Consider the following 24,443-nt stretch of genomic DNA (forward strand, 5'->3'; position numbering starts at 1 on the left):
CGTCAACGAGTGCTATGATCGTTAGGCCGATGATTGGCGCGGGAATTCGGGTCGGGGCGCCGGCAGCGCGACGTCGTTCGGCGACAATCATGGAACCGTCCATCTCTTGGCGCGGAGAAATTGCAGAAGTGACTTGCAGGTCACGTGCTCAGATATAATGAAATCGACACTGAGAGACAGAGAGAGACGTACGCATTCGAGTGACTATACGCTACTAACAAAAGCACGACATGCAGGTTGTCCTTTTGTTTTGCGCAACACAAGCGCGCAGGTTACTGAGCACTGGTGGTGGTCACAGACACATTGGGCTGCACCTGGGCTGGTTCCTGCGAAAAGGCAACCATTGGTTGCTGCATCTGGGTCGGTGCCTGCGCATGAGCCACCATTGGTTGCTGCATCTGGATCGGATAAAACTGCATCGGCTGTTGAGCAGGTTGCGAAGCAACAGCGGGGTGTGGGTATACGTGTCCCGTCTCGCTGTTATAGAACGCTTGATAATCCTCTGAACTAGTGCAGCAGCTGCACGCGCTGTATCTCCTCGAAAAGCACATCACTGTGAGTGCTATCGAACAAAAGAACAGAGCCCAGTCGCAAATCATAACGCCATAAATGAGAAAGGATGAGAGTCCAAAGCCATCGGAATCAGAACTTGTCGTGACAAACTTAATTATCCACATAATGTTAGCGATGACGGAAAATCCGATATTAATAGTCCAACACACGCCAACACCATTGCGCATCTTCAAGTACATTTAAAAATCGATTGATTAATTAATTAATTAATAGGCAGCGACTTGCCTTCGTCTTCGCGTTAGAGTTCGACGTCATTTCCGCGCACAACGTCAGAAGGCACGCAAGGACACCGATCTAAGAATAACCGCCCGTTTCCGGGTCGCGGACCCTGGCCAAGTTATTCGGTATATATCGTACCAGAGCGACGACTAGAGTAGGCGCAGCAAAGCCTTGGGCAACAGACAAGGCGTAGTCAAATTCGGAATCGTAGTACGAGTAGTACGAAATCGATTCGATGGTACTGACGGCTTCTGATAGTAGCGCCATCACGGCGACGATCATGCCGAACAGAGCGAGCGCGTCGACGAGCGCTATGATCGTTAGGCTGATGATTGGCGTAGAAATGCGCGTCGGGGCGCCAGCAGCGCAACGTCGTTCGGCGACAATCGTCGGACCGTCCATCTCTTGACACGGAAAAGTTGCACAAGTGACTTGCAGGCCACGTGCTCAATATACATATACGTACTAATTAAATTGACACTGAGAGACAGAGTGACGGGACGTACGCATTTTGAACGACTATAAGCTACTAACGAAAGTACAGCGTGCAAGTAGTCTTACTGAGCACTGGTGGTGGTCACAGACACATTAGGCTGCACCTGGGTTGGGGCCTGCGAAAAGGCCACCATTGGTTGCTGCATCTGGGCCGGTGCCTGCGGATAAGCTCCCATTTGTTGTTGCATCTGGGTTGGTGCCTGCGGATAACCCACCATTGGTTGCTTCATCTTGACCGGATAAGCCTGCGGATAAGCCAACATTGGCTGCTGCATCTTGATTGGAAACGCCTGCATCGGCTGTTGAGTCGGCTTCGACGCAACAGCGGGGTGCGGGTAGTAGACGTCTCCGGTATCGCTGGTATAGAACACTTGATAATTCTCTAGACTAGTGCAGCAGCACGCGCTGTATCTCTTCAAAAAGCACATCGCAGTGAGTGCTATTGAAAGAAAGAACAGAGCCAAGTCGCAAATCAGAACGCCATAAGAAACAAAGGATAAGTCTGTAGGGAGCTCATAATCGGAACTAGCCGAGAGATACGCAATTCCCCACATAGTGCAAACGATGACGGAAAATCCGATATCAATAGCCCAACACACGCCAACGCCATTGCGCATCTTCACACGTATACATTTAATTAATAATTAGAAATTGATTATTTAATAGGCAGCGACTTGCCTTCGTCTTCGCGCTGAAGCTCGACGTCATTTCCGCGCACAACGTCAGAAGGCACGCAAGCATACCGATCTACGAATAAACAGCAGGTTTCCGGGTCGCGGACGTACCCTGGGAAGTTGGAAGTTATACGTACCACAGCGGCGACTAGCGGAAACGCAGAAAAGCCTTCGGCGAGAGACGAGACGTAGTCAAGTTCGGCGATCTCGTAGTCCGATAAGTAGAAATCCGATTTGTCGGCACTGACGATTTCTGATATTAGCGCCATCGTGGCGACGACCATGCCGAACAGAGCGAGCACGACGACGAGGGTTATGATCGTTAGGACTCTGATTGGCGCAGGAATGCTGGTTGGGGCGCCAGCAGCGTGACGTGGCTCTTCGACTTTCATGGGGACGTAAGTGGCCATGCAGGTCATGTGCTTTGATCATTGCATAGATATACGCATACTAACTAAAACATACGACGCTGGAGAGACAGGTCACTGCCTATGATAACGTTTAGAAATGATTGCGTGCACGGATTTCTTGTTTGTTTTCTCTATGCCAATGCCATTGGCATTGAGACCTGTCACTCACTCAGTGGTCTGCATGCATCTGAGTTGGTCCCTGCGGAAAAGCCAGCATCGGGGGTTGCGGGCAGTATACGGCTCCCGTCTCACTGGTGTAGAGCACTTGATAATTGCCTGTACTAGTGCAGCAGCAGCTGCACGCACTGTATCTCCTCGAATAACACATCACCGTGAGTACTATCGAACAAAGGAGCAGACCCGAGTGGCAGAGCATAGACGCATAGACAGTAATCGCGAAAGCCGTGAAAGAGTCAGTGGAATCCGCACTTGCTGCAACAAACACGAGCGCCCACAGAATGCAAGCGATGACGGCAAATCCAATATTAACAGCCCAACACACGCCAACGGCATTGCGCAGCTATATATACGTTTTTTAGATTGCGATTTCTCTATGCGCCGCCGCGACTTGCCTTCGTCTTTGCGCCTAAGTTTGTCGTCATTTCCGCGCACAACGTCAGCACGCACGCGAGCATACCGATCTATAAAGCAAACGTACGTTTCCCGGAACGCGGATCTTGTGACGTCGGGTCGCGTACCATTACGCCGAGTAGCGTAGGCAAAGCAAAAACTACATAGAAATCCGTCGTGCCGTCGTCGTAGTTCCAGTAGCGATCCGATTTGGTGGCACTCACCACTAGCGCCATCACGGCGACGGAAGTGCCGAACAGAACGAGCACGTCGACGAGCGTTAGGATCGTTAAGCCGACGATTGGGGTAGGAATGCGGGTCGGAGCGCCAGCAGCGCAACGAACTGGTCGCTCGTCGACGATCACGGAACCGTCCATCTGGTTGCGGAGAAACTGAAGTGACTGGTCACGTGCTCCGAACAACGATAAAATGAATGCTTGGTCACGTGCCGCTCAATGATCAATTACTGCACCTCAGGCTGAGATGGGTCTCGTTATTAATCGCTCTGAATTCTTTTTCGCTTTTGCCAATGCTATTGGGACTTTTGCCAGCGACTGCTAGACGCGAACAACTCAAGCGAACAAGACTGGAAATAGCAGAACAGCTAGCGTCTACGAGCAAGCGCAAAGTGCAGAAAGCCTTTTCTCGTCACGCAACTGAAGCGGCCCTGAGGTCGTCACCGTTTTCCCCTGCATGGGCTGCATCGCCTTCGGAGTCGGCCTTCCGAAAAGCCAACAGTGGTTGTTGATCTGACTTCGGAGCGGCGATAGTTTGCGGCGACGACTTCTGGTTGTAGGCGGCAATCTCAACCCTAATCCTTTCACAGGCACTGTACGCACAGTATCCACTCACATAACAATCTCGTGCCAGAGACATTGGATATATGACCAGATTCAGGTTGCACCCCGCAACGACAGGAATAAGAAAATAAATAATTATGAGCGAGGTAGAAGTCGACTGGAAGTCATAATTCGAGATGTAGAAGAGAATCGCCCACATAATGAGAGCAACGACGTTCATCACAACCCAACACACGCCGGGAATGCTGGTTGGGGCGCCAGCAGCGCGACGTGGCTCTTCGACTTTCATGGGGACGTAAGTGGCCAGGTCGTGTGCTTTGATCATTGATATACGCATACTAAATAAAATACGACGCTGAGAGACAGGTCATTACAAAGATGAGTCCTAATAGTTATTACCCAATGCTATTGGGATTTTTTAGCAGCAACTGCATGCTAGACGCGTGAGCAAGGCAAGCGAACAAGACTGGAAATTCCAGAACAGCCAGCGACTATAATGAGCAAACGCAACGTGCACGCAGAAAGCCTTCTCATCACGCAACTGAAGCGGCCCTGAGGTCGCCACCGTTGGTCACTGCATGGGCTGCATCTGCATCGCCTTCGGAGTCGGCCTTCCAAAAAGCTATCAGGGGCTGTTGATCTGACTTTGGAGGAGCGATAATTTGCGGCTTGAAGGCGGCCATCTCGACACTAGTCACTTTAGAGTAGCTGTGCGCACTGTATCCACTCTCATAACAGTCAAATGACATAGATATTGATAATAAGAAGAGAGCCGCGTACAACCCCGCAACGTGAAGAATAAGAAAACGGATAATTACGAGCGAGGAAAAAGTTGACTGGAGGTCATAATCTGGAAAATGCCAGAGAATCGCCCACATAGTGAGAGCAACGGCGTTCATCATAATGTTAACAACCCAACACACGCCGACGGCTTTGCGCACCTATACAATGTACACTTTAGATTCGGGTCACATATGTAAGCGACGACTAGCCTTTATCTTTCTATTCAAGTCTTTCGTCATTTCCGCGTACAACATTAGCAGACACGTGAGAAGAGTGATCTAATAACACTAATTATAAGAAATATTTCCGCAACGCGGAACTGTGACGAGCGACTCGGCGGACTGAGTGTACCGTTGCGAAGGCTAGCGTGGGCGCCACAAAGTCTTTGGCAAGGGACAATGTGACGCGAACGTCGTTGTACATGTCGTTGTACTGGTTTAATTCAACGTCGATGGCGGCTTCTGGCAGCAGGCTCATTATAAAAGCGACTACATAGAAAAGAGCGAAAAGGATGAAGAACGTTGCCCCGGCCCCAAAGGACATCCCCGCAGGAATGTGAATTGGTTGCTTGATAGGATCGTTCCGAGTCATCTTTGCCCCCCGAGACACTGACGGATGTTACACCTGGTCACGTGCTCCAATATAGTGATTTAGGTGCGTCATGTATATTGAGCACTAATGATTTCTTGCTCGTTTGAGACTGACAATTAGAAGCGACTAGGCTACCGAAAAACACAAGCATTGCGAGGTCGCCATGCATGCATTGTTGGTCGCTCGCACAGACTCTCGCACAGTGGGCTGCATCTGAGTTGGTTCCTGCGAAAAAGCAAGCATCTATTGTTGAGCAGGCTGCGCCCAAGCAACAGCGGCTTGCTGGTAGTATACGTCTCCGGTCTCACTGATGTGGAACAACTGATAACTGCAGCAGCAGCCGCACGCACTGTATCTCGTTCAATAGCACGCCACTGTGAAAGATATCGAACATAGGAGCAGACCCGAGTCGCAAATCATAACGGCACAAGCAAGGGACGAGACGGAGAAAGGGAAAGTCGCATCAACTTCGTTGAAATACAAAATCGCCCACGTAGCGCAAGCGACGGCGGCAAATCCAATAGTAGTAGCCCAACACACGCCGACAGCATTGCGCAACTATGTAAAGATGTACGTACAGAAAACGTTTTAGATTGTTATTCCTATATGCCTTGCCTTTGTCTTTGCGCCTACGTCTGTCGTCATCTCCGCGCACAACGTCAGCAGGCACGCAAGCATACCCACCTAAAGAGAACTTAATTTCGATTTCGGAACGCGGATTTCATGCCGCACCACTGCGACGACTAGACTAGGCGCAGAAAGGCCTTCGAAAAAAGACACAGCGGCGGCGGCGGCGTCGTTGTTACGGTTGCCGTCGTAGTCGTAGAAGTACGCATCCGATTCGACGGCATCATGATATTGAGCGGCTTCCGCCACTAACTCCATCACGGCGACGGACGTGCCGAACAGAACGAGCACGTCGACGAGCGCTACGATCGTTACGCTGACGATTGGCGCGGGAATGCGGGTCGGAGCGCCGGCAGCGCATCGAATTGGTCGCTCGTCGACAATCACGGGACCGTACGCGTCCATCGATCTCGATCTCGTTGCGGAGAAACTGTCACCAAAGTGACGGGTCACGTACTCCAATCATAGACCAGGGTATCATAATGTGCGAGTGTGAAGAGAAACAGAAAAACAGAAACGAAAGCTCTCGTCCTATAGCTTATCAGACACCGTGGGTTTCAATGGAATTTCACGTCTGAGTTGTAGAGTATTCTGCCACGGCTGCCGACTGCGGGGCAGTAGTAAGCGGGGACTGCGAATATCGAGGCTCGTCGTCGTAGTTTCCTCTGAGCAATTGGTAACCGTTGCCAGGACGACGACAGCAGCAGCAGCGCGCACCATATTTCGTCGTGTAGCAGAGCACCGTCAGCACGATGGAATAAGCGCACAGAACGATGTTGCAAATCAGAACCACGGGAAAGAGAACGAAGGGCGTCGAAAACGACGGTGAAGAAAGAAACGCGTGAAAATACGTCACTCCCCATAGGATAGTAGCAGCGAGCGACGTTCCAATGCTAACGGCCCAACAGACGCCGACAGCATTACGCACCTATAGATAATTTTACACGGACACTGAACCATATGTTGCAATGGGGTCCCTTGCCTTTATCCTCAAGTTTGAGTTCCGCGTCAGTTCAGCGCACAACGTCAGCAAGCAAGCGTATATGCCAAACTAATCGAAATTACAAACTCGCGTCACGTCGAAACAGAAAAATCAACTACCAAATCGAAGATGAGAGTAGGCGCCGCGAAGCCTTTGGCAGCAGACTCGTCCAAATCGACAATTTCTTCAAATTTATGCTTGCAGTATCTTGCAGGATAGTTCTCGTAGTAGTCGTACTCGGTCGTCACGGTTACTCCAGACCGCGACGTCATCACCATCACGGCGACGACGGCGCCGAACAGAAGGACCAAGTCGACGAAGACAAGAATAGCGACGACGACAATCGACGCGGGAATGCGCGGCGTCGGCGTCGGAGCGTCGACGACGCGACGATTTCGTCGCTCGTCAATCGTCCCAACGACGACTAGCGGCTCGTCCATAACGATGCATGCGCAGGAATAATATAATTTTTCATTTTCAGAACCGATTTCACGAAGCGCACGCGTACTAATAGTTTTGGTAGTGTGTACTAAAGGCTAAGTGACTGGGCAAAATTCACGAGAGGCTGCCTATCATTTTGAGAGTTCGAGCGGAAGCAGGAAGCACTATATCTCGTCAAGTAGCAGAGCGCCGTTAGAACTATCGATAAAACGAACAGAGTCGCGTTGGAAGTCATAACGCTAAGACAGAGCCAGGAGAATGTGACAGAAGGCGACAACACGAGGAAAAACTCCTTGAAATACGTCGTTCCCCATAAGACGGCAGCGACGAGCGAGACACCGATGTTCAGTGCCCAGCACACGCCGACGACATTGCGAGCCTATAAGCAAACAAACTGATAATAACCCGAGCTGCCTATGTATTATTATTAGCCTTCGTCTTTGCGCCGACTTCTTTCGTCGATTCCGCGTATAACGTCAACAGACACGCGAACATGCCAATCTAAAAATTAATTGAATCAGCGTTAATTAAATTAATTAATTAAATAAATAAAATTGGCTTCTTTTTTAGTGTACCAAAGCGACGACTAAGACGGGCGAAGCGAGTCCTTCGGAAACGGAGTAGTCGTTCCAGGAAGAATCGTCGTCGAGGTCGTAATGTTTGATGATGGCGCCTTTCGCCATCAATAGCATCACGGTGACGACGACGCTGAAGAGAGAGATGGCGTCTGTGAGCGCTAGAAGCGTTGCGACGACGATCGACTTAGGAATGCGGGTCGGAGCGTCGATAGCGCGACGCTCGTCGATCGAGGACACTTCGGGATCTTCCATTAGGGCTTGGTATCCTAGTCTAGAAGGGTGGAAGCGTCGAGGCTCCTCTTGCAGGCGACGAATCGCTCGTCCTTTGTCTTCGTCGATCCGGGAAACGTCCGTAGTCACGCCCCGCTGCAGCGGATTACATAGCCACGTGCTAAATCATGAAGTGGAGGAGCGAGAAAAAAAACAAACGCACAAACCCAAGTCTACAACAAGCTACTAAGCAGAAAAAGTCGCCGGTGTCACTTCACTTTTCTACCTACTCATGATATTGGTGCATAGGTCGTTGTTTCAGTGTAAGCCTGGTTCCACGGGTAAGTGCCGCAACAGAGACTATACCTCGTCGCAAAGCAAAGTACTGTCAGCGCGATGGAATAAAAGAACAGAATAACGAGGCAAATCATGACAATAGGAAAGAAGATCGTTGGCGGATTGATCATGGGTTTGCTGACAAATGCTCCAAAATACGAAATACCCCAAAAGATGGCAGCGACAAAGGACACTCCAATGCAAATTGCCCAAAGCACGCCAACGCCAGTGCGAGTCTACACATTCAAATATTTAAGTAATTAATTAATTAATTTCCTGTGGCAAAAAGAACTGGCCTTTAGTTTGATTCTCAAGAGCATGTTGGCTTGATTGGCGCTCATCGTCAGCGCGCACGCCGCAGTAGCTACCTACATAAATATACTGTAGCCAGAGAACGCATACGTTGGTAGTAGGAGTGCCTACCAAACCGGCGATCAGTGCTGGTATCGCAAAGCCTTCTATCATTTCAATGTTGACGTTATCGTCACCGCCGGCAGTGGACATCATCGCTATAGACGCGACGGTGAAGCTCGTAAGAATAATCGCATCAATGAGGGCTAAAATCGTGAGGCCTTCGATGCGACGAAGTTTGCGTGGGTCGACCGATTCGAAGGAAGGCTCGTTCATCGTCGTTGGCCCTGCGACCCCCGGAAGTTGGTGGAATGTTCGGGATATGGGTTCTCCTCGTCACGGAAATGACTATATAACATAGCCACGTGCTCCAGGTCATGAACATATAAAAGAAAAAACACACGCACAAACTAAAGCCTACAACAAGCTGCTAAGCAGAAAAAGTCGCCGGTGTCACTTCACTTTTCTAACTACTCATGATATTGAATTGAGGCGGTGCATAGGTCGTTGTTTCAGCGTAAGCGTGATTCCATGGATAAGTGCCGCAACAGAGACTATACCTCGTCGCAAAGCAAAGTACTGTCAGCGCGATGGAATAAAAGAACAGAACAATGAGGCAAATCATGACAATGGGAAAGAAGATGAATGGCGCCGTGAACGAGGGTTCAATGACAAATACTAGAAAGTACGAAATACCCCAACAGAAGGCAGCGAAAAAAGACACTCCAATGCAAATTGCCCAAAGCACGCCAACAACAGTGCGAGTCTACACATTTTAATAAAATATTTATTTGAATCCCCTATGGCAAAAAGAACTGGCCTTTAGTTTGGTCCTCAAGAGAATGCCGGCTCTTTCGGCTTTCTTTGCCAGCGCGCACGCTGCAGCAGCCAACTACATAAATATATTACTCTAACTATATAACGTATGAATTCTTACATTCATAGTACTTACAAAACCGGCGATCAGCGCTGGTGTCGCAAAGCCTTCGATGATACCAAACAGTTTGTCGCCACCGCCTGTGTCGCCGTGACGAATTGACAGCATCGCCATAGAGGCGACGGTTAGGCTCATAAGAACAATCACATCGATAAGGGCTAAAATCGTGAGGACTTCGATGCGACGAAGCTTTCGCGGGTCGACCGACTCGAAGGAAAGCTCTTTCATCGTCGTGGCTCTGTGGAACGTCGGAATCCGGGCTCTCCTTGTCACCCATGGGAATTTCACTTTCAAACTAGTTACTAGTCTGAAAGTGAAGTTCCCCTGCTTGGAGATGTAGTACTTTAGCACTACATATAACACTGCCACGTGCTCCAAATAATCGGCGAATTCCGAACTGTGACTACCAAATAAATGGTTCACTTCTAAGGCAACGGCAACAACGTAGACATTGAGAACAGACTCGCATGCTATCTATACAACAAACGCAACTATTTCAACGCCGGTAAGTCGTCTGTTCCGGCACATAGCCACGTGCTCCGATGCAAGAAAAAAAACTAAAGTCTACAACACGCTGCTAAGCAGACAAGTCGCCGGTGTCACTTCACCTTTTCTAGCTACTCATGATATTGAGGAGGTGCATAGGTCGTTGTTTCAGTGTGAGCGTGGTTCCATGGATAAGCACCGCAACAGAGACTATACCTCGTCCCAAAGCAAAGTACTGTCAGCGCGATGGAATAAAAGAACAGAACAACGAGGCAAATCATGACAATGAGAAAGAAGACGAATGGCGCCGTGAACGAGGGTTCAATGACAAATACTAGAAAGTACGAAATACCCCAACAGATGGCAGCGACGAAAGACACTCCAATATTAATTGCCCAGAGCACGCCAACGACAGTACGAGTCTACACATTTCAATAAAATATTTAGATCCCGCAATGGAAAAAAGAACTGGCCTTTAGTTTGGTCCTCAAGAGAATGCCGGATCTTTCGGCGCTCTTTGCCAGCGCGCACGCTGCCATAGCCATCTACATAAAACGCACTGTAGCTAGGTTTACGTTCGTAGTACAGTACACTTACCAAACCGGCGATCAGTGCTGGTGTCGCAATGCCTTCGATTCTACCTATCGGTTCAATGTCGACGTCACTGTGACTGTCATCGTCGAGAGTGGGCATCATCGCCATAGACGCGACGGTGAAGCTCGTAAGAACAATCGCCTCAACGAGGGCTAAAATCGTGAGGCCTCCGATGCGGCGAAGTTTGCGTGGGTCGACCGATTCGAAGAAAAGCTCGTTCATCGTGGCCCTGCGACCCGCGGAAGTAGATAGGAAAATACGGGCTCTCCCTTCCACGCGCGTGGAAATTCACTTAATTAATACGCGGACGTGACGCAAACAGTTATTAAATAGAACGAAAAGACGATTAGTGTGGCTAACACTGGCTACGCATGCCATGCAGCAGGAAGTTGTCTGTCCTCATCATCACACTGTGTACGTCACTGCATCTTAGGAGGTGGCGGCGATGATCCGTTTGGGAATGGGGGTCAGAGCGTCGACCGGACGACACGTCGCTCTGCGATCAAGGGCACTTCCATCATATCAGTTGAGAGCTGGGAATGTCTACGTCAGCAATCACGTGTTTCCGAGAGATGCAAGAAAAAAACACATGGACACGCTAAAGCCTACAAGCTACAAAAAGAGTCACCTGTCACTTGCACTTTTCTAGCTACTCATGGTATTGAGGCGTAGGTTGTTGTTTGATAAGTGACGCGACGCATGCTGTACCTTGTTCCAAAGCAAAGTACTGTCAGCAAGACTGAATGAAAGAACAGAACCACGAGGCAACCCATGACGATGGGAAAAAAGATGAATGGCACGGCGGTCGAGGGGTGAAGAAGAAATGCTTGATAATACGTAATACCCCAAAGGACGGCAGCGACAAAAGACACTCCAATACAAATAGCCCAAAGCACGCCAACGGTCCTGCGAATCTACACATTTCAATACACCAAGCAATCTCCTAAGGCTTTTTTTGACTGGCCTTTAATTTGGCGGTCAAGAGAATGCCGGCCCTTTCGGCGCTCGCTGTCATCTTGCACGCTACGGTAGCTATCTACATAAATAAATTAATAAAAATATAATGTACTTACGTTTACAGTTCGCACTGTGCACCTACCACACTAGCGACCAGCGCTGGTGCTGCATAGCCGTCAAGAACTGCTATGGAACGATTAATATCAGGATCGTCATCGTCATTGTCAGCTGACAGAATCGCCATAGATGTCACGGTTAGGCTCATAAGAGCAACCACGTCAATGAAGACTAAAATTGTGAAGCCGTGGATGTGACGAAGTTTTCGTGCGTCGACCGATTCAAGCAACGGTTCGTTCATCTTCGTGGCCCTGCGACCTCTTTTTGCGACCCGGAAGTGGATATGGGTTCTCTTAGTCACGCGAAATTCGTCACTTTCACTATGTGTACACAAACGAAAAGACAATTAGTGTGGCTAATACTGGCTACGCACAGCATGCAGCAGGAAGTTGTCTGTCCTCATCATTCACTGCGTCTTAGGAAGTGGCACCTGTGCAAAACTCATCATAGGCTGTGGAGCGATCGAGACTCCTGGCGGCGGCGGAGCAATGACAGTCGGGGGGTAATAGACTTCTCCCGTCTCGGTGGCGTAGAACACCTGATAATCGCCCGAGCTCGGGCAGCAGCAGCTGCACGAGCTATACCCCGTCGCATAGCAGATCACCGTCAGGACGATCGACCAAACGAATAGAACTAAGTTGGAAACCATGGCAACGAGAAAGAGGACAATTGGCGTCGTGAAAGACGGATATAGGAGAAACGCTTGGAAATAGATTGTCCCCCAAATGATGGCCGAAACGAGTGAAAGTCCGATGTTAATTGCCCAGATCACGCCCACGCCGTTGCGCACCTAAAGGCACAGTAGGAGTAATTTTAATTTTGTATATGTTAAGTTAATGCCTGCCTTCGTTTTCGCGTCCGCGCAGCTCGTCAGTTCCGCGCACAACGTCAGAAGGCAGGCAAGAATACCAACCTAATTGGATTAGCTCGTGAGAAAACCACTAAGTCTTGGCAACGAGAAATGGCTACCAAAGCGACGAATAGAGCGGGCGAAGCGAGGCCTTCGATGAAGGACAAGCCGTAGGAGTCCAAGTCGAAGTCGTCGTCGTAGTCGCTATGACGCCCTTCGACATTGCCTTTCGACATCCACGTCATCACGGCGACGACCGAGCCGAATAGAAGGAGCGCGTCGACGAGCGCTAGTATCGTTACGGCGACTACCGACTTGGGAATGCGATTCGGAGCGCCCGAAGCGCGACGAGCAGTCGGACGCTCTTCGACCATCAACGGCACTTGTCCTTCCATGGGGGAGAATATCGCGGGGATGTGGGCTACGTCAGTGACCACGTGTTCGGAGAGCAGCCAATAACATGCAGGCACGAGACATGGAACAGACAATACAAAGCGCAAAAAAAACAGTCGGTTACGCCCACTTTTCTACTTTGTCTGAGACGATGCGTAATAGGTTCCACTCCCAGTCGTGTAATTCGTTAGTTGGCGTTTCCAAGGATAGGCGTTGCAGCAGAGACTATACTTCGTTGCAAAGCAGAACGCCGTCAGCACGATCGAGTAAAAGAACAGAGCCAATAGGCAAACCATGACAACGGGAAACAGAATCCTCGGCAATGTAAACGAGGGAGCATAGAAAAAAATTTGCAAATACACAATGCCCCACAAGACGGTCGCGATAAGGGATATTCCAATATTAATCGCCCAAAGCACGCCAACGGCAGTGCGGACCTACATTAATTTCTTTTATTTATTGCTCAGTAACCCTATTCCAAAGACTGGCCTTCAGCTTGGTGTTCAAGATGCGGGCTCGTTCGGCGTGTGACGTCAGAGCGCACGCGATGGCGGCAATCTACAGTAACGTGACGTCACGAGTAGTACCAATCGCTCGTATTCGTACTAATGCGGCGATTAGAGGTGGTGCACCAAAGGCTTGTGCAATAGATATCGCGGTTCTATCATCGTCGTGGGAATCATGATCTTTAATTTTGAACAGCATCGCCACGGACGTGACGGTCGTTCCGACGAGAATGACCACGTCGATGAAGGCTAGAATGCTGACGACGACGATGCGACGAATCACTCGCGCGTTTAGTGATTCTGCGGAGAGGGGCTCGTCCATGGGCGGTGCCGTGTAGGTGTTTCTCACGTGCCTACAGTAGTACGGGTTCTCCTAATATGGGGTGGCCGGTTCTCCTGTCTTTTCTGTCTCTCGCTTCATCGTTCTGGCTGTGCAATGGGGTCCAAGAGCATCCCAACATTCTGTTTCTAATGACAGATCAGCATCGAAGCGACGTTCTCGGCGTCGCGGGAAATCCGGTCGCGATAACGCCCAATCTCGATCGCCTCGCAAAGGAAGGCGTCGTAAGCGCGCGTGTTGTTTCTTTGCAGAGAAACAAAGACTCGAATTCAATCTTTTACAGCGTTTCACGAGCGCTTACAGCTCGACGCCGACGTGCACTCCAGCGAGAGCCGCTCTACTAACGGGACTCAAACCGTGGAACCACGGAATGCTCGGGTAAAGACAGAATAATCGTCGATAGGGTTTTCTGTGTGGGAGTGGTCCAGGAATGTTATTGTTTCTCTCTCTCTCTCTCTGTAGTTACGGAAACATAGCAAAGGCCTATGCCTATGAAATGCCCGTTGCGTTATCTGAAGCCGGCTATACGACGCAGAGCATTGGAAAGGACCATTTCGGTTGGAATCGGACGGATAACGGAGGAATACCTCACGGCTATCAGGTAAAAATTTTCCCTTGATACCAAACGCTAATATCTGGTCTCTTATTTATTAGGAAACTTCGCTGTACGATGGTCTTCCTGGAGAATTTGACGACTATGATCAATGGTTTAATAGGAATGATCCGCATGCCAACCCTATGGTCAGATCCTCAATGATGAGTGGCAATAACTATAATTGTCTCCTTAGGCAACTGGGCTGACTTTTAACGATTATCGCGGACGAGCTTACGCTCTGCCTGAGTATTATCATCCCACGGCGTGGGTTGGACGCAATGCAGTCGAATTCGTGTCCACGTACAATCTGACGAAACCGTTTATGCTGAAAGTAAAGCTTTTAAAAAATTATTTGATTATGAAATGGCGTTCTGTTTCTATGGGAATTTATTTAGGTGTCCTTTCATCGACCTCACAGTCCGTACGATCCGCCTCAGAGAATCATGGACTTATACAAGTGAGACTACCAGAGCTGGGGGAGAAAAATCATATCTATAGTTGACTTTGGCGTATTTTAGTCAATCAAATATGCCTGATCCATACACAGGTATATCACGTCCTTCACCACACAGAACTCTAACTCTATGCCTATAGGCTCAAATTGGGATGAACGCTACGCGTTGAAATTTTCAGGGGAACCTGATCCAGGCATTTGGTGTGGTGACGTCGGAATAGATACAGTAAGGAATAATCCCTTATTAGAGACTATCAATATCATTACCCGGTGTAGGTTAAACACTCTCGAGTAGCGTACTACGGCAGTGTTACGTTCGTCGACGAGTGGATAGGACTCATTCTGGGTTCACTGGAAGATCGCGGATGGCTCGAAAAAACTCTAGTTAGTAATGTCTACAGCAAATTCAATTAAAATGTCTATATAATTAAATCTTGTAGATCCTTTTCTCAGCTGATCACGGTGATATGATAGGAGACCACTATCACTTTCGTAAAGGGTAAATAAACTCATGTTAATCGAGTCCGTGATTCAAAGTCCTCAATGACTAGGTATCCCTATGAAGGTTCGGCTCACATTCCCATGCTCATACGTTGGCCCGATGCGCTGACGGAAAGTCGCGGTGGAAAAATTGCCGTTTCGAGAGGAATCACGTGCGAAGTACCCGTCGAAATTCGAGACATATTTCCAACGTTTTTAGACGTAAATAAGAAGCGTGGATATTTTATATGTTAGTCCTGGTGTCGTAGGTTGCGGGTGTGAAGCCAGCGCAGCAGCTCAATGGGCAGAGTCTGCTCGATCTTCTTCAAGGGTCAAAGTCTGGTTCGTCGTGGCGAGAGTGGATTGATTTGGAACATGACATTTGCTACAACGTGACTAATCACTGGAACGCTTTAACTGATGGACACACGAAGGCAAGTCACTGGATAAAGTACGGCAGTTATTTGATTCTATGTCTTTGGGGCACCGTACTACAGTACATATTCGAAGCTTATTTTCCTGACGAGCAGTTATTTGACTTGGATAACGATCCTCATGTAAGGCATCAGTCCGTTCAATAGAGAAATTTACCTAAAAAATTCGTTAGGAAATGAAGAATTTGGCTGGGGATCCGAAATGGCAGAGCGCTCTCGTGATGTGGCGCTCTCGACTGATCAAACAATTTCAAGAGGAGGGTCGGGGTCCCGATTGGGTGTCATCAGACGGGACGAAACTCGTTCAGCGTACAAAGGGTCAACTGTATTCCCCTAAGTATCCAAAAAGCTAAGGCAGAGTGCTACATGTTGGGACAGAGAGATAATGCATTTTTTATGATGCCGCTGCTTTTGCTGATGTCGCTGACTTGAAGTCGTTTTTCCAGCGCTTGTAAAAAATCATTTTTCAAGATTCAAGATTGAGGCCGCAGAGTAGCGTGAAAGCATTAAGTAGCTGTTCATTATACTATGGTAACTTGCTAATAGGAGACTCCTGGACCCGTGTATGTTCGTTGTCAGACAACGCGCCCTGCGTGCACTGCGTCTGATACTCCAGACGCGGCACGCCTGGCGTGATAAGGAAGACACGGAGGCCCAATCTTTTCTACTGAGACGGAGGTGGACAATTTGAATGATATGATAAAGGGGTTGTTTTGGAAAGAATTATCATGCAATCGCTGAGGCACATCGATTATCGTTAAAAGAATTCTAATCTCCAGCTCAGATGCGAGCTCTTCCTCGCTGCCTTTTTCGCCGTGATAGGTCATTGGGTCAATCTCTTCTCCCGGGTACACATCTACAAGGTACTTTCGTCTACATGCTTGATCGCAGCTTCGTGCTTTTTTCTCCAAGATCAGCAGCAACTTCGATCAAAAATCAAATCTTTTCACGAGCCAGAGGGCCTTTGACTTGATTCAGGCTGAGGCGAACTAGGAGGCGGATCGTGAACTCATCGCATTAACTTAATCAAAAGAGAACTGCGCAACGGCGCATAAACAGCATGCAAATCGCCATTGCCACCACCACGTACCGCCAACCGCCACCGCACCGCGCCACTGCATACACCTACGCTTAGCTTAATCTTTTCTCAGAAAAATCGTCAATTTAGGAAAGTGAAGGAGTTTACGAATTAGGGAAGCGAAGGAGTCACGCGGTTTCCAGATCATCATACGAATTAGGGAAGCGAAGGAGTTTCCAGATCATCATACGAAGCAGAACGTAGACTGCTACAGGAAGGGATATAAGCGCATGCTGTACTGAAAGCGCCAGCCGGGTACGTTCGAAGATCACACTCCGCATGTAACGAAGGCATTGGAGGCGAGTACAACACTGAGATGAAAGCCAAAAACCTCCAGGCTCTTTCGGTATGAAAGCTATGGGGCAGGAGTAGCCAATTTAATTTAATTGATCGACGGCGACAACGCAAATTTCAGCTGACAACCGTTTCGCCCGTCAAAGTCTGCAGATGCAGTTGGCCGCTTGTACGCTGTAGTTACGTTGCTTCACGTGGTTGTGTTTCCTGCTCGGAAACTTGTTGAGGGGCGTCTCTCCTTTCCTAGCATGCACTCCTTACCCGACGTAGGCTAGAGGCTGAGCCATCTAAATTCAAAGTATGACGACAGTAGAAGTTGTAGCTGTGGCAGTCACGCAGAAGCCTCGATCTAAGGGCCCCTGAGCGGCTTCATGGGGGCAGGGTCAACTCTGCCAACTTAGCTACAAGCTATGATAGTGCTATCGCAGCTGACCTGCTTGCGGCTGGTTTGAGACCTATTCCCAACGTAGATAAGAAGCTGGAAATGATGCAAATCGACTTGACCCGATTTTCAATTTGAGACGAAACCAAAAGCCGGCGATAATCAAATTCAACCGACAATGGTTGCAGAGCTGCTGCTTCAAGCAAATTAGGAGGCGTGTCACGCAGGAGAGCCTGAAATTTACCGAAATTCGGATGCGATGTTTTCACACGAATTTCAAGAAGATCACGAGACACGTCGCCGTTTGGATCTTTTTCTTGCGTAGGCTGTTCCGGAGAGAGCTGTACTGTTCATGCGTTACGATCTCTTCGGAACAAAGACAGTCCAGAATACGACCTCCCATCAGGTTGGGATCAGCCATGTGCTAGAAGGAGACTCTGATTGCGCTGTGCGAATGCGAAACTATCTTGCGAGATCTACGTCTACACGAAACAGTAGCGTCTTCGAAATATTTGTTCCTGCGTGACGTTGGAATTTGTGATTCGATCAAGGAGCGCGAAACGGAGCGAAAACAGAGCGAGAGCGAAATTGAAAAGCGCCCAAGCTGTTGACAACGAAGAAAGTTGGCATCTCCTTCAATTAAGTGCGAGGGATGCGTAGCCTTGTTGACGTCGCCAATGTAAATTGCGGTCCCACGCCGTCTGCAGTCCGTTCTTCGCAACAACATTTGTTACTCTCGATTTGGGCGAATTTGCCCAAGAAAAATGGGCGGCCCCACCCGCGGAGACATTCCCCAATTGTAGTCCTCCTCTCTGGCCACACGCAAGGGGAGGAGAGTCTCTGGCGTGAACGTACACTACGTGCTACCAAAGTGATTGGATTCCACGAACGGCTCTAGCAAAGCACTTGGCGTCAATAATGATAACTCGCTTCGTGGTTGCGCTTCAGTAAGAGAAGAGTCGAGGGGCCCCTCTCCTCGAGCTCCTTACCCGACGTGGGCTGGCGCTGTCGTTGGTCATGGAAGAAAACTTCCAAGCGTTTGAAGTTCACGACTACGAACTCTGCACTCGTGCGAGTGGGTTGGTTGTTGAAAACGGCTCGAGAAGAAGATGTCGCGAAACGATTGCGCCATCAAAAAGGCGGATTTTCGCTGCGATTTTCGATGCTTACTTGTTGCAGACGGAGTTCAAACACGATTCTCTCTTAGATTTTCGTCTTTAGCTTCGAATACGCGAGAAAATCGGTGAAATCAATCAAATGTAACGCGCGCTCGCGCTCCGCAGCAGCGCAGCTCAGCAGCGCAGGCCCTGCAGCGCAGGCCCTGCAGCGCAGCGCCTTCACTTCAGTACCTAACCTCGACATATCGAAATTTGAACGAGATAATCACTCTTATAGCCGACTTCCCAACGCTAACTAGCGGTGAATCATCTCTTGTTCTCCCTGTCAAATGCTTAGCCTCGCGTTGCCATGCAGGCCCGGCCATCTTCCTTGGCCTAGCTGGTACCTGAGATTGCGAAAGGGTCCCCCTTTGCTTACCGTAATTAATTCCCCCCACTGACTCGCTCTCTAATTTGAGAGCTCTCTCTCTAATTTGACTCAAATTAGAGAGCGAGTCAGTGGGGGGAATTACCGTAATTAATTCCCCGACAGACAGACAAGTGGAAAAATCAATTAGGGCGGCAAAGATCGGATCTTTGCCGCCACTAATTGATTTTTCAAAAATTAGCGAGCGATCCAATCGGAAGCGTGCGCGAGTCAATCGTATTACAAAAATCGTATTATAAGTGCGAAGGAGAGTATGTAATCAGTCATGTGGGGGAGCAAATCGCAATCTCAGGTACCATCCCGTGTTTATACGGGAGATCAGGGAGAAAGGCCTACTGTAGCAACACGAGGCTAACAAATGCTTTTGACCGTTACCGCTTTTGCATCAGCACAATCTTGCGTAGTCTGACACGCGACTCGGAAGCAAACGGCTACTCACCAAATAGCAACATTTTGAAAAGTTGACATCTGCCTCTTTAGACCTCATCAAATATGGTTGTCTGTGTAGTGCGTTATTGTTTCTATACTTACGCAGCACATGACTTCACAAGTGGGAGTAATCGCACGTGAGAGATTGGCCGAACTATCATTGGCCAGCTAGGCAGGGCAACTCTCACAGTGTGGCTCTATTTACTCTGAAGCAGTCGTTCGGCAAAGAAGATACGTAGCAAAACGTTGTACGCGTCTCCAAGAAACATATAGAAGTTACCAGCCTAATTAAAGCCTGTAATATGGATCCTTTTCCGTTTCAAGTTGCGTGGATTTTACTGTTTTCAATCCTGTGTATCACTGCAAGCTCCAGTCCAGATGGTAATTTGAAGGCTTAGCTAAAGTTTGTCACTTATGCCTCACGCATGTCGTGTACTACTATCGCGCCGATAATTCAATTACAAGCAACAAAGTATAGATTATTTTCTAGCCTTTCATATCCCTTAATTAAGTAAACTTTAGATTTTGCCTTTTACGTTTTTAAAAATGACAGAACACTCTTTTATGTTACAGAAAATTCTGGCGTCACAAATGTTGAAGTGCACAAAGACACTACACTGAAGCTGTCTTGTCCGATTACAAGTAATATCGATCCCTCATCTGTTCAGTGGAGGAGATCAACTGGCCCTCTTGATTATCCTTCCCAATGGGAGTGGGTAGAATCCGAAACACATGGAACAATTGTGATAAATCAATTACAGGCACAATTAATTGTTTACCACGTTACTACAGCTTCTGCACAGCGTCAGTATCAGTGCACAATAGGACGTCAATCCCAAATAGATTTGCCAGAAGTTATTTTAGCAAGTTTTAGAGTTAAGGTTATGACGTCATCACTAAAAGCCTCGGCACATCAAATGACTGTCTATGAAGGAGAATCAGTCACACTTGAGTGTATTGCTACAGGATACGTCTTTTGGGTTACTTGGCATCATTTTTCTTCAAGCGGAACAGAAATAAAAATAAAAACCTATCCAAGAAATCGAATCAGAGCTTTTCGTACGAGCAAAAATTACATGCTAACCATTTTTCCAGTTCAAAAGTCTGACGAGGGAAAATACAAATGCCGTGGACTTTCCGATGACGTTGGCGACGACTCCATCTTCCTTATAGTGAAGATCCCACCAACAATTAAGCGTGATTCTCTAGCAAGTATTCAACGGCAAGTGATTGGACGAAGACTAGAAGTGACTTGTGAAGTGAAGGCAACAGACTCTGTCGCTTTGTTCTGGATGCACAATAATGCCACATTCAACAGTACTCGTCGCTCCAAGTACGGTCACGCTTTGACCCTTGTTTTTGAAGTGCTGAAGAAGGGCAATGAAGGTCTTTATACGTGTGTTGCCAAAAGTGAGAAGCACGTAGACAATTACGATGTGATTCTTAGAGTCCTAGGTAAAACACTATTAATTTTTAGAATTTTCTGCTTAACTAACGGTTAGATCCTCCCACGGCTCCTCAGAACGTGACTATTCAGTTCAATTGCGCCAGGGGATTTACTGTTAGGTGGCTTCCTGGATACAGCTCTGAATCTTTGCCTGCTGAAGAGTACAGCGTTGAATACGTAACCGATAATTTCAAAACCATAGTTCGTCCCGAATTTGACAAAAAACGCATCAAAGCTACATTTACTGAAATACCTATAAGTAATCTCTGCAATTTATCTGTTGCATATTTTGTACAAGTGCAAGCTATAAATTTGGAATTCAACAGCAGCAGCGCTCCTTCTAAAGCCTCATCTGTTGAAGGATATGGTGAACATAGAGCGCGTTAATTAAGTTAAAGTAAAATAATTCTATTTAGGCAGTATTAAATATGCCGCTCTCTTTCCCGTCCAACTTCCAAGCATTCAGATAAGACTAGTGAGAAAATGCTGCAGCTGCATCGATGAGGTCTGCTGTACCTCAAACTTACACGCAAATTTTTCTAACTTTCTTCTTCCAAGGAGGAAATAACATCACAGCACGTTGACGCTGCTTTGCGACAATTGTTCAAAAAGCGTGTTGAAATAGTTCATAATTTGCTGGCTCCGCAAAATAATCTGAGCTTGACTGTTAAATTCTCAAGACAAAGAGCGTACTTGATAGAATACCGAGGGTACTTAAACGAAACGATAAGCGTTGCTCAGCTTGAGGTCATCTTGTCTCACCTCAAACTAAAATTAGATACGCGAGTAGTGCAAGTAGCTCGCAATTTGTATTTTGTTGATAGCAATTGTATGCTGACCTACTGGGAGGGAGCCTCTTGTCCATGTCAGCTAGAACAACAAAAGAACATGTTCAGAAAATCCATTGAAAGTAACATAAACATATCTCACCAGCTTGTTCTGTTTGGCTTTTTAGAACTGAGCTGCTCAGATGCAAAAAGGGCTCTAAGACGACGTCATACCCTTTATACCTGCGACACTGCTATTGAGAGTTGAGTTAATGTGCGTGAGCGGGGTAAAAGTCCTCCCTGAACACTGCAGCATTATTTTTTTTAATTTTCAATAGCTGTAATAAAGCGACCATTGCAGCAAAGTACATGTATCAAACAGAGGTTTCTCTTTGTGCGAATTCATTTTGCAAGTTACATACTTGCTTGTTAATCCAACGTGCCTGCTCTTCTATCGCTGCCAACTTCTCTTCAGTTTTACGTCTACTTCCTTCTATCTTCTCTGTTATAGTTTGGGGAATTTGCTTAAATGCACAGAAAACAATTAGGACTAGGATTATTATGGCTATCGCCGCCACACTTCCAACACATAATCCTATTATATCTTTCAATCCTAGTGAACTTCCGTAATTTGGGTTGCTAGTGACAGTAAGGTTACTAGTGGCAGTAAATGACGTTGCAGTAGTGATGAAGGCCTCAGGTGTGGCTGGGTTTGATGTAGCAATGCCAGAGAGCAGTTCTCCGAATACAGGTCCTGCTCAACACTTTAATGCAAACCTCAAAAAACGTTGTTAGCGTACCTGTCACTGCAATTTCAATTTCCAACAAGACAAATAATTTTCCATCAGGGAGACGCACCGAGCATCGATAGAAACCAGCATGCGCAAGTGTAGCGATTCTTGTTAAAACGCGATTGGAAGTAGATTTTGGCGTAACGTCCTTGAATTTCTTTCCCCGTTTATGTTCCCAAACCGTAAGCTCTGTTTGAATTGGACAGTGTAGCGTAAACTCGTTTCCAAGAGAAACTGTGCGCAAAGTTTCCTTCAGGGGAGTAGCTAAACAGAACCCAGACACATACACAATAATTATAAATAAAGACAACTGTTGAAAACAAACCTAGTACGTGAAAAATTACAGTGGTGTTCCAGAAAAGGGCGGCGGTGTTTTTGTTATAAACAGAAATAGTAATAGTTCCTTCATCTTCCGGTTTCACATTTTCGAAAAGGAGTTGAACGCCAATTTTAATTTCTTCGAAAGAACATGTTGGGTGTAAGAGGTACGAGGCGTTTGCTTGAACAGGCTTGAAGTCCAGCACGAAACGAAGCTGTTCTGCGTAACGATAGCTTTGGTTAGTTAGTAGGCTGGTACAATACAGTGCAAATGTTTCTCCTTCATGTGCGTATAGGGAAATAGCAGTAGAGCCTAAAGAAAGGCGTTCTAAAACTGCTGAAGATCTGTGAACGGAAACATTGAAACGGTGTTCTGCCAGCTTCTCCTCTACATGCAAAAAGTCATTAAGAGCTATGAACAGCATGTCTTCTTACTTGAAAAGTCGGGACATGGACTTTTGTGGGATTCCAAGACTGAACTTTCGCGTAGCGCTATCAAAAGGATGACTGCAAAAAGCTAAAACAATTATGTTATTATTTTACGTAAGACGACAAAACAAATTGTTGCTTTGAATGACAGTTTTTTGCGTAAGAACTTGGTGAGCACGAGCTAAAAGAGGGGATTCCCCACATGCATATGTTTAGCAAAGGAAAGCGAGAACCCAACTTGCACGCAATGCAAAGCCCATCTTGAACTAGAATAATATTAATAAACTAAAGCTGGTTCCGAGGAAGACAATTTGGACACATAGGAGGAGGAGGAGGAGGAGGAGGAGAGAATTAGCTGGGTCCGTACCGCACGAGCAAGGCGCGGACGACAAAGCGTTGCGTCAGCATAGTAAAGATTTATAATTAGAAAATGACTCACTTTTAGAGTGACCCCATTGAACTTTCCCCGGTTCTTTCCGAGCACCAAAGAGTGACGGATGCTACGTTTAGACATAGACTCCGATTCGCTTGTTCTATTCTGCCGAGACGAATTTTGGCTCACAAGTGAGATGCGTACGTGTTTCAATTTCACACGAGCACACGTGGTTCTGAACAAATTGCGTCATAGTTGAAGCGTGGGCTACCCACGTGAGCGCCTTCCAGAGAGAGACTTGCCAGTTTGCAGGAGTCCTGAAATTCATCGCGGTTTACAGCTATTCACTGAACCTTACATAGCCTCTATTGCACTGTACGACAGTCAGACAAGCTGATCGTGAGAAGATGGAGGAGTGCCAGGGTGAAAGGGCAAGGAGGAGGAGGAAGAAGAGGAGGGAGAGGGCATTCGTTGAAATCGTCTCATGCAAATTTTCTATAATGAGTCGCAAAACCTTCTATCTCCGTAACCTAGACGCTTCACATCAGCCTTTCGTCACAGCCAATACTTTCTAGTTACCTTTGAGAAAACTACCCGCTCGTCGTTGCTGTCTGTTGCTTTCTTAGCGAAAGGAAACGGACCATGCAGTACGCGCCCTCTGAAGCGGGGGCATGCCCAAACCACCCACGTACACCCCAACATACCCTATGGGAATGGAGGTCTGTCTGAAGCTATGACGGCTTCATGAGGCCTAATTCTTGATCTGTCACAGAAATAAAATACAACGAACGTAAAAATACACTTTAT

At 47.6% G+C, this 24,443-nt stretch overlaps 6 protein-coding genes and 1 long non-coding RNA gene across 9 annotated transcripts; 2 read left to right on the forward strand and 5 right to left on the reverse strand.

Annotated features, from left to right (window-relative positions):
* Window positions 1-140: 140 nt before the first annotated feature.
* On the reverse strand, window positions 141-3,353 carry LOC136191545 (uncharacterized). Of its 2 annotated transcripts, XM_065979901.1 has the most exons (8): window positions 3,070-3,353; window positions 2,944-3,012; window positions 2,099-2,891; window positions 1,966-2,034; window positions 1,503-1,904; window positions 931-1,445; window positions 799-867; window positions 141-740 (listed from the first exon to the last, which is right to left on the reverse strand). In XM_065979901.1, exons 3-6 carry the CDS (start codon window positions 2,378-2,380, stop codon window positions 1,350-1,352), a joined length of 849 nt encoding a protein of 282 aa, XP_065835973.1. In that variant the 5' UTR covers window positions 2,381-2,891; window positions 2,944-3,012; window positions 3,070-3,353; the 3' UTR covers window positions 141-740; window positions 799-867; window positions 931-1,349. The 2 variants fall into 2 exon arrangements, with proteins under 2 accessions (XP_065835973.1, XP_065835972.1); XM_065979900.1 differs by having other exon boundaries at window positions 931-1,904.
* A 1,820-nt stretch (window positions 3,354-5,173) lies between these two features.
* Window positions 5,174-8,090, reverse strand: LOC136191102 (uncharacterized). Its single transcript, XM_065979399.1, has 7 exons — window positions 7,741-8,090; window positions 7,598-7,666; window positions 6,844-7,544; window positions 6,725-6,793; window positions 5,848-6,670; window positions 5,731-5,799; window positions 5,174-5,673 (listed from the first exon to the last, which is right to left on the reverse strand). Exons 3-5 carry the CDS (start codon window positions 7,162-7,164, stop codon window positions 6,311-6,313), a joined length of 750 nt encoding a protein of 249 aa, XP_065835471.1. The 5' UTR covers window positions 7,165-7,544; window positions 7,598-7,666; window positions 7,741-8,090; the 3' UTR covers window positions 5,174-5,673; window positions 5,731-5,799; window positions 5,848-6,310.
* Window positions 8,091-8,119: 29 nt separating this feature from the next.
* Window positions 8,120-10,888, reverse strand: LOC136191103 (uncharacterized). The gene is made up of 7 exons (XR_010670740.1): window positions 10,661-10,888; window positions 10,537-10,608; window positions 9,593-10,485; window positions 9,461-9,532; window positions 8,713-9,406; window positions 8,586-8,657; window positions 8,120-8,525 (listed from the first exon to the last, which is right to left on the reverse strand). It is a non-coding gene; the product is annotated as an uncharacterized lncRNA (long non-coding RNA).
* Window positions 10,889-12,033: 1,145 nt separating this feature from the next.
* Window positions 12,034-13,827, reverse strand: LOC136191081 (uncharacterized). Its single transcript, XM_065979378.1, has 5 exons — window positions 13,581-13,827; window positions 13,464-13,532; window positions 12,701-13,411; window positions 12,576-12,644; window positions 12,034-12,521 (listed from the first exon to the last, which is right to left on the reverse strand). The coding sequence occupies exons 3-5, from the start codon at window positions 12,974-12,976 to the stop codon at window positions 12,138-12,140; spliced, it is 729 nt and encodes a 242-aa protein (XP_065835450.1). The 5' UTR covers window positions 12,977-13,411; window positions 13,464-13,532; window positions 13,581-13,827; the 3' UTR covers window positions 12,034-12,137.
* On the forward strand, window positions 13,448-16,260 carry LOC136191080 (arylsulfatase-like). The gene is made up of 14 exons (XM_065979377.1): window positions 13,448-14,044; window positions 14,104-14,198; window positions 14,283-14,421; window positions 14,475-14,561; window positions 14,609-14,746; window positions 14,811-14,872; window positions 14,934-14,962; window positions 15,010-15,095; window positions 15,146-15,253; window positions 15,310-15,368; window positions 15,421-15,571; window positions 15,619-15,783; window positions 15,847-15,906; window positions 15,957-16,260. The coding sequence occupies exons 1-14, from the start codon at window positions 13,859-13,861 to the stop codon at window positions 16,134-16,136; spliced, it is 1,545 nt and encodes a 514-aa protein (XP_065835449.1). The 5' UTR covers window positions 13,448-13,858; the 3' UTR covers window positions 16,137-16,260.
* Window positions 16,261-19,315: 3,055 nt separating this feature from the next.
* LOC136191111 (limbic system-associated membrane protein-like) lies at window positions 19,316-21,715 on the forward strand. Its single transcript, XM_065979409.1, has 4 exons — window positions 19,316-19,892; window positions 20,085-21,325; window positions 21,375-21,463; window positions 21,517-21,715. The coding sequence occupies exons 1-2, from the start codon at window positions 19,814-19,816 to the stop codon at window positions 21,011-21,013; spliced, it is 1,008 nt and encodes a 335-aa protein (XP_065835481.1). The 5' UTR covers window positions 19,316-19,813; the 3' UTR covers window positions 21,014-21,325; window positions 21,375-21,463; window positions 21,517-21,715.
* Window positions 21,716-22,061: 346 nt separating this feature from the next.
* On the reverse strand, window positions 22,062-23,841 carry LOC136191132 (uncharacterized). 2 transcript variants are annotated; one of them, XM_065979427.1, is made up of 6 exons: window positions 23,703-23,841; window positions 23,270-23,351; window positions 22,842-23,222; window positions 22,526-22,780; window positions 22,306-22,479; window positions 22,062-22,249 (listed from the first exon to the last, which is right to left on the reverse strand). In XM_065979427.1, the coding sequence occupies exons 1-6, from the start codon at window positions 23,775-23,777 to the stop codon at window positions 22,209-22,211; spliced, it is 1,008 nt and encodes a 335-aa protein (XP_065835499.1). In that variant the 5' UTR covers window positions 23,778-23,841; the 3' UTR covers window positions 22,062-22,208. The 2 variants fall into 2 exon arrangements, with proteins under 2 accessions (XP_065835499.1, XP_065835498.1); XM_065979426.1 differs by having other exon boundaries at window positions 22,062-22,479.
* Window positions 23,842-24,443: the final 602 nt, after the last annotated feature.

This window comes from Oscarella lobularis, chromosome 9 (assembly GCF_947507565.1).
Source record: "Oscarella lobularis chromosome 9, ooOscLobu1.1, whole genome shotgun sequence".
In the NCBI taxonomy this organism is placed as follows: domain Eukaryota; kingdom Metazoa; phylum Porifera; class Homoscleromorpha; order Homosclerophorida; family Oscarellidae; genus Oscarella; species Oscarella lobularis.

Coding starts and splice junctions, on each gene's coding strand:
- LOC136191545 (XM_065979900.1), bottom strand. CDS start 2,380: ATGACCTGCATGGCCACTTACGTCCCCATGAAAGTCGAAGAGCCACGT. Junction 2,035..2,098: donor TTCCGCTAGTCGCCGCTGTG/GTACGTATAACT, acceptor GTTTATTCGTAG/ATCGGTATGCTTGCGTGCCT. Junction 1,905..1,965: donor GCTTCAGCGCGAAGACGAAG/GCAAGTCGCTGC, acceptor ATACGTGTGAAG/ATGCGCAATGGCGTTGGCGT.
- LOC136191102 (XM_065979399.1), bottom strand. CDS start 7,164: ATGGACGAGCCGCTAGTCGTCGTTGGGACGATTGACGAGCGACGAAAT. Junction 6,794..6,843: donor CTACTCTCATCTTCGATTTG/GTAGTTGATTTT, acceptor AATTTCGATTAG/TTTGGCATATACGCTTGCTT. Junction 6,671..6,724: donor ACTCAAACTTGAGGATAAAG/GCAAGGGACCCC, acceptor AATTATCTATAG/GTGCGTAATGCTGTCGGCGT.
- LOC136191081 (XM_065979378.1), bottom strand. CDS start 12,976: ATGGAAGGACAAGTGCCGTTGATGGTCGAAGAGCGTCCGACTGCTCGT. Junction 12,645..12,700: donor CCGCTCTATTCGTCGCTTTG/GTAGCCATTTCT, acceptor TAATCCAATTAG/GTTGGTATTCTTGCCTGCCT. Junction 12,522..12,575: donor GCGCGGACGCGAAAACGAAG/GCAGGCATTAAC, acceptor CTGTGCCTTTAG/GTGCGCAACGGCGTGGGCGT.
- LOC136191080 (XM_065979377.1), top strand. CDS start 13,859: ATGGGGTGGCCGGTTCTCCTGTCTTTTCTGTCTCTCGCTTCATCGTTC. Junction 14,562..14,608: donor ATCCGCATGCCAACCCTATG/GTCAGATCCTCA, acceptor TTGTCTCCTTAG/GCAACTGGGCTGACTTTTAA. Junction 15,369..15,420: donor CACTATCACTTTCGTAAAGG/GTAAATAAACTC, acceptor CTCAATGACTAG/GTATCCCTATGAAGGTTCGG.
- LOC136191111 (XM_065979409.1), top strand. CDS start 19,814: ATGGATCCTTTTCCGTTTCAAGTTGCGTGGATTTTACTGTTTTCAATC. Junction 19,893..20,084: donor TGCAAGCTCCAGTCCAGATG/GTAATTTGAAGG, acceptor TTTATGTTACAG/AAAATTCTGGCGTCACAAAT.
- LOC136191132 (XM_065979426.1), bottom strand. CDS start 23,777: ATGTCTAAACGTAGCATCCGTCACTCTTTGGTGCTCGGAAAGAACCGG. Junction 22,781..22,841: donor TGTAATTTTTCACGTACTAG/GTTTGTTTTCAA, acceptor GGTTCTGTTTAG/CTACTCCCCTGAAGGAAACT. Junction 22,480..22,525: donor AATTGAAATTGCAGTGACAG/GTACGCTAACAA, acceptor AGTGTTGAGCAG/GACCTGTATTCGGAGAACTG.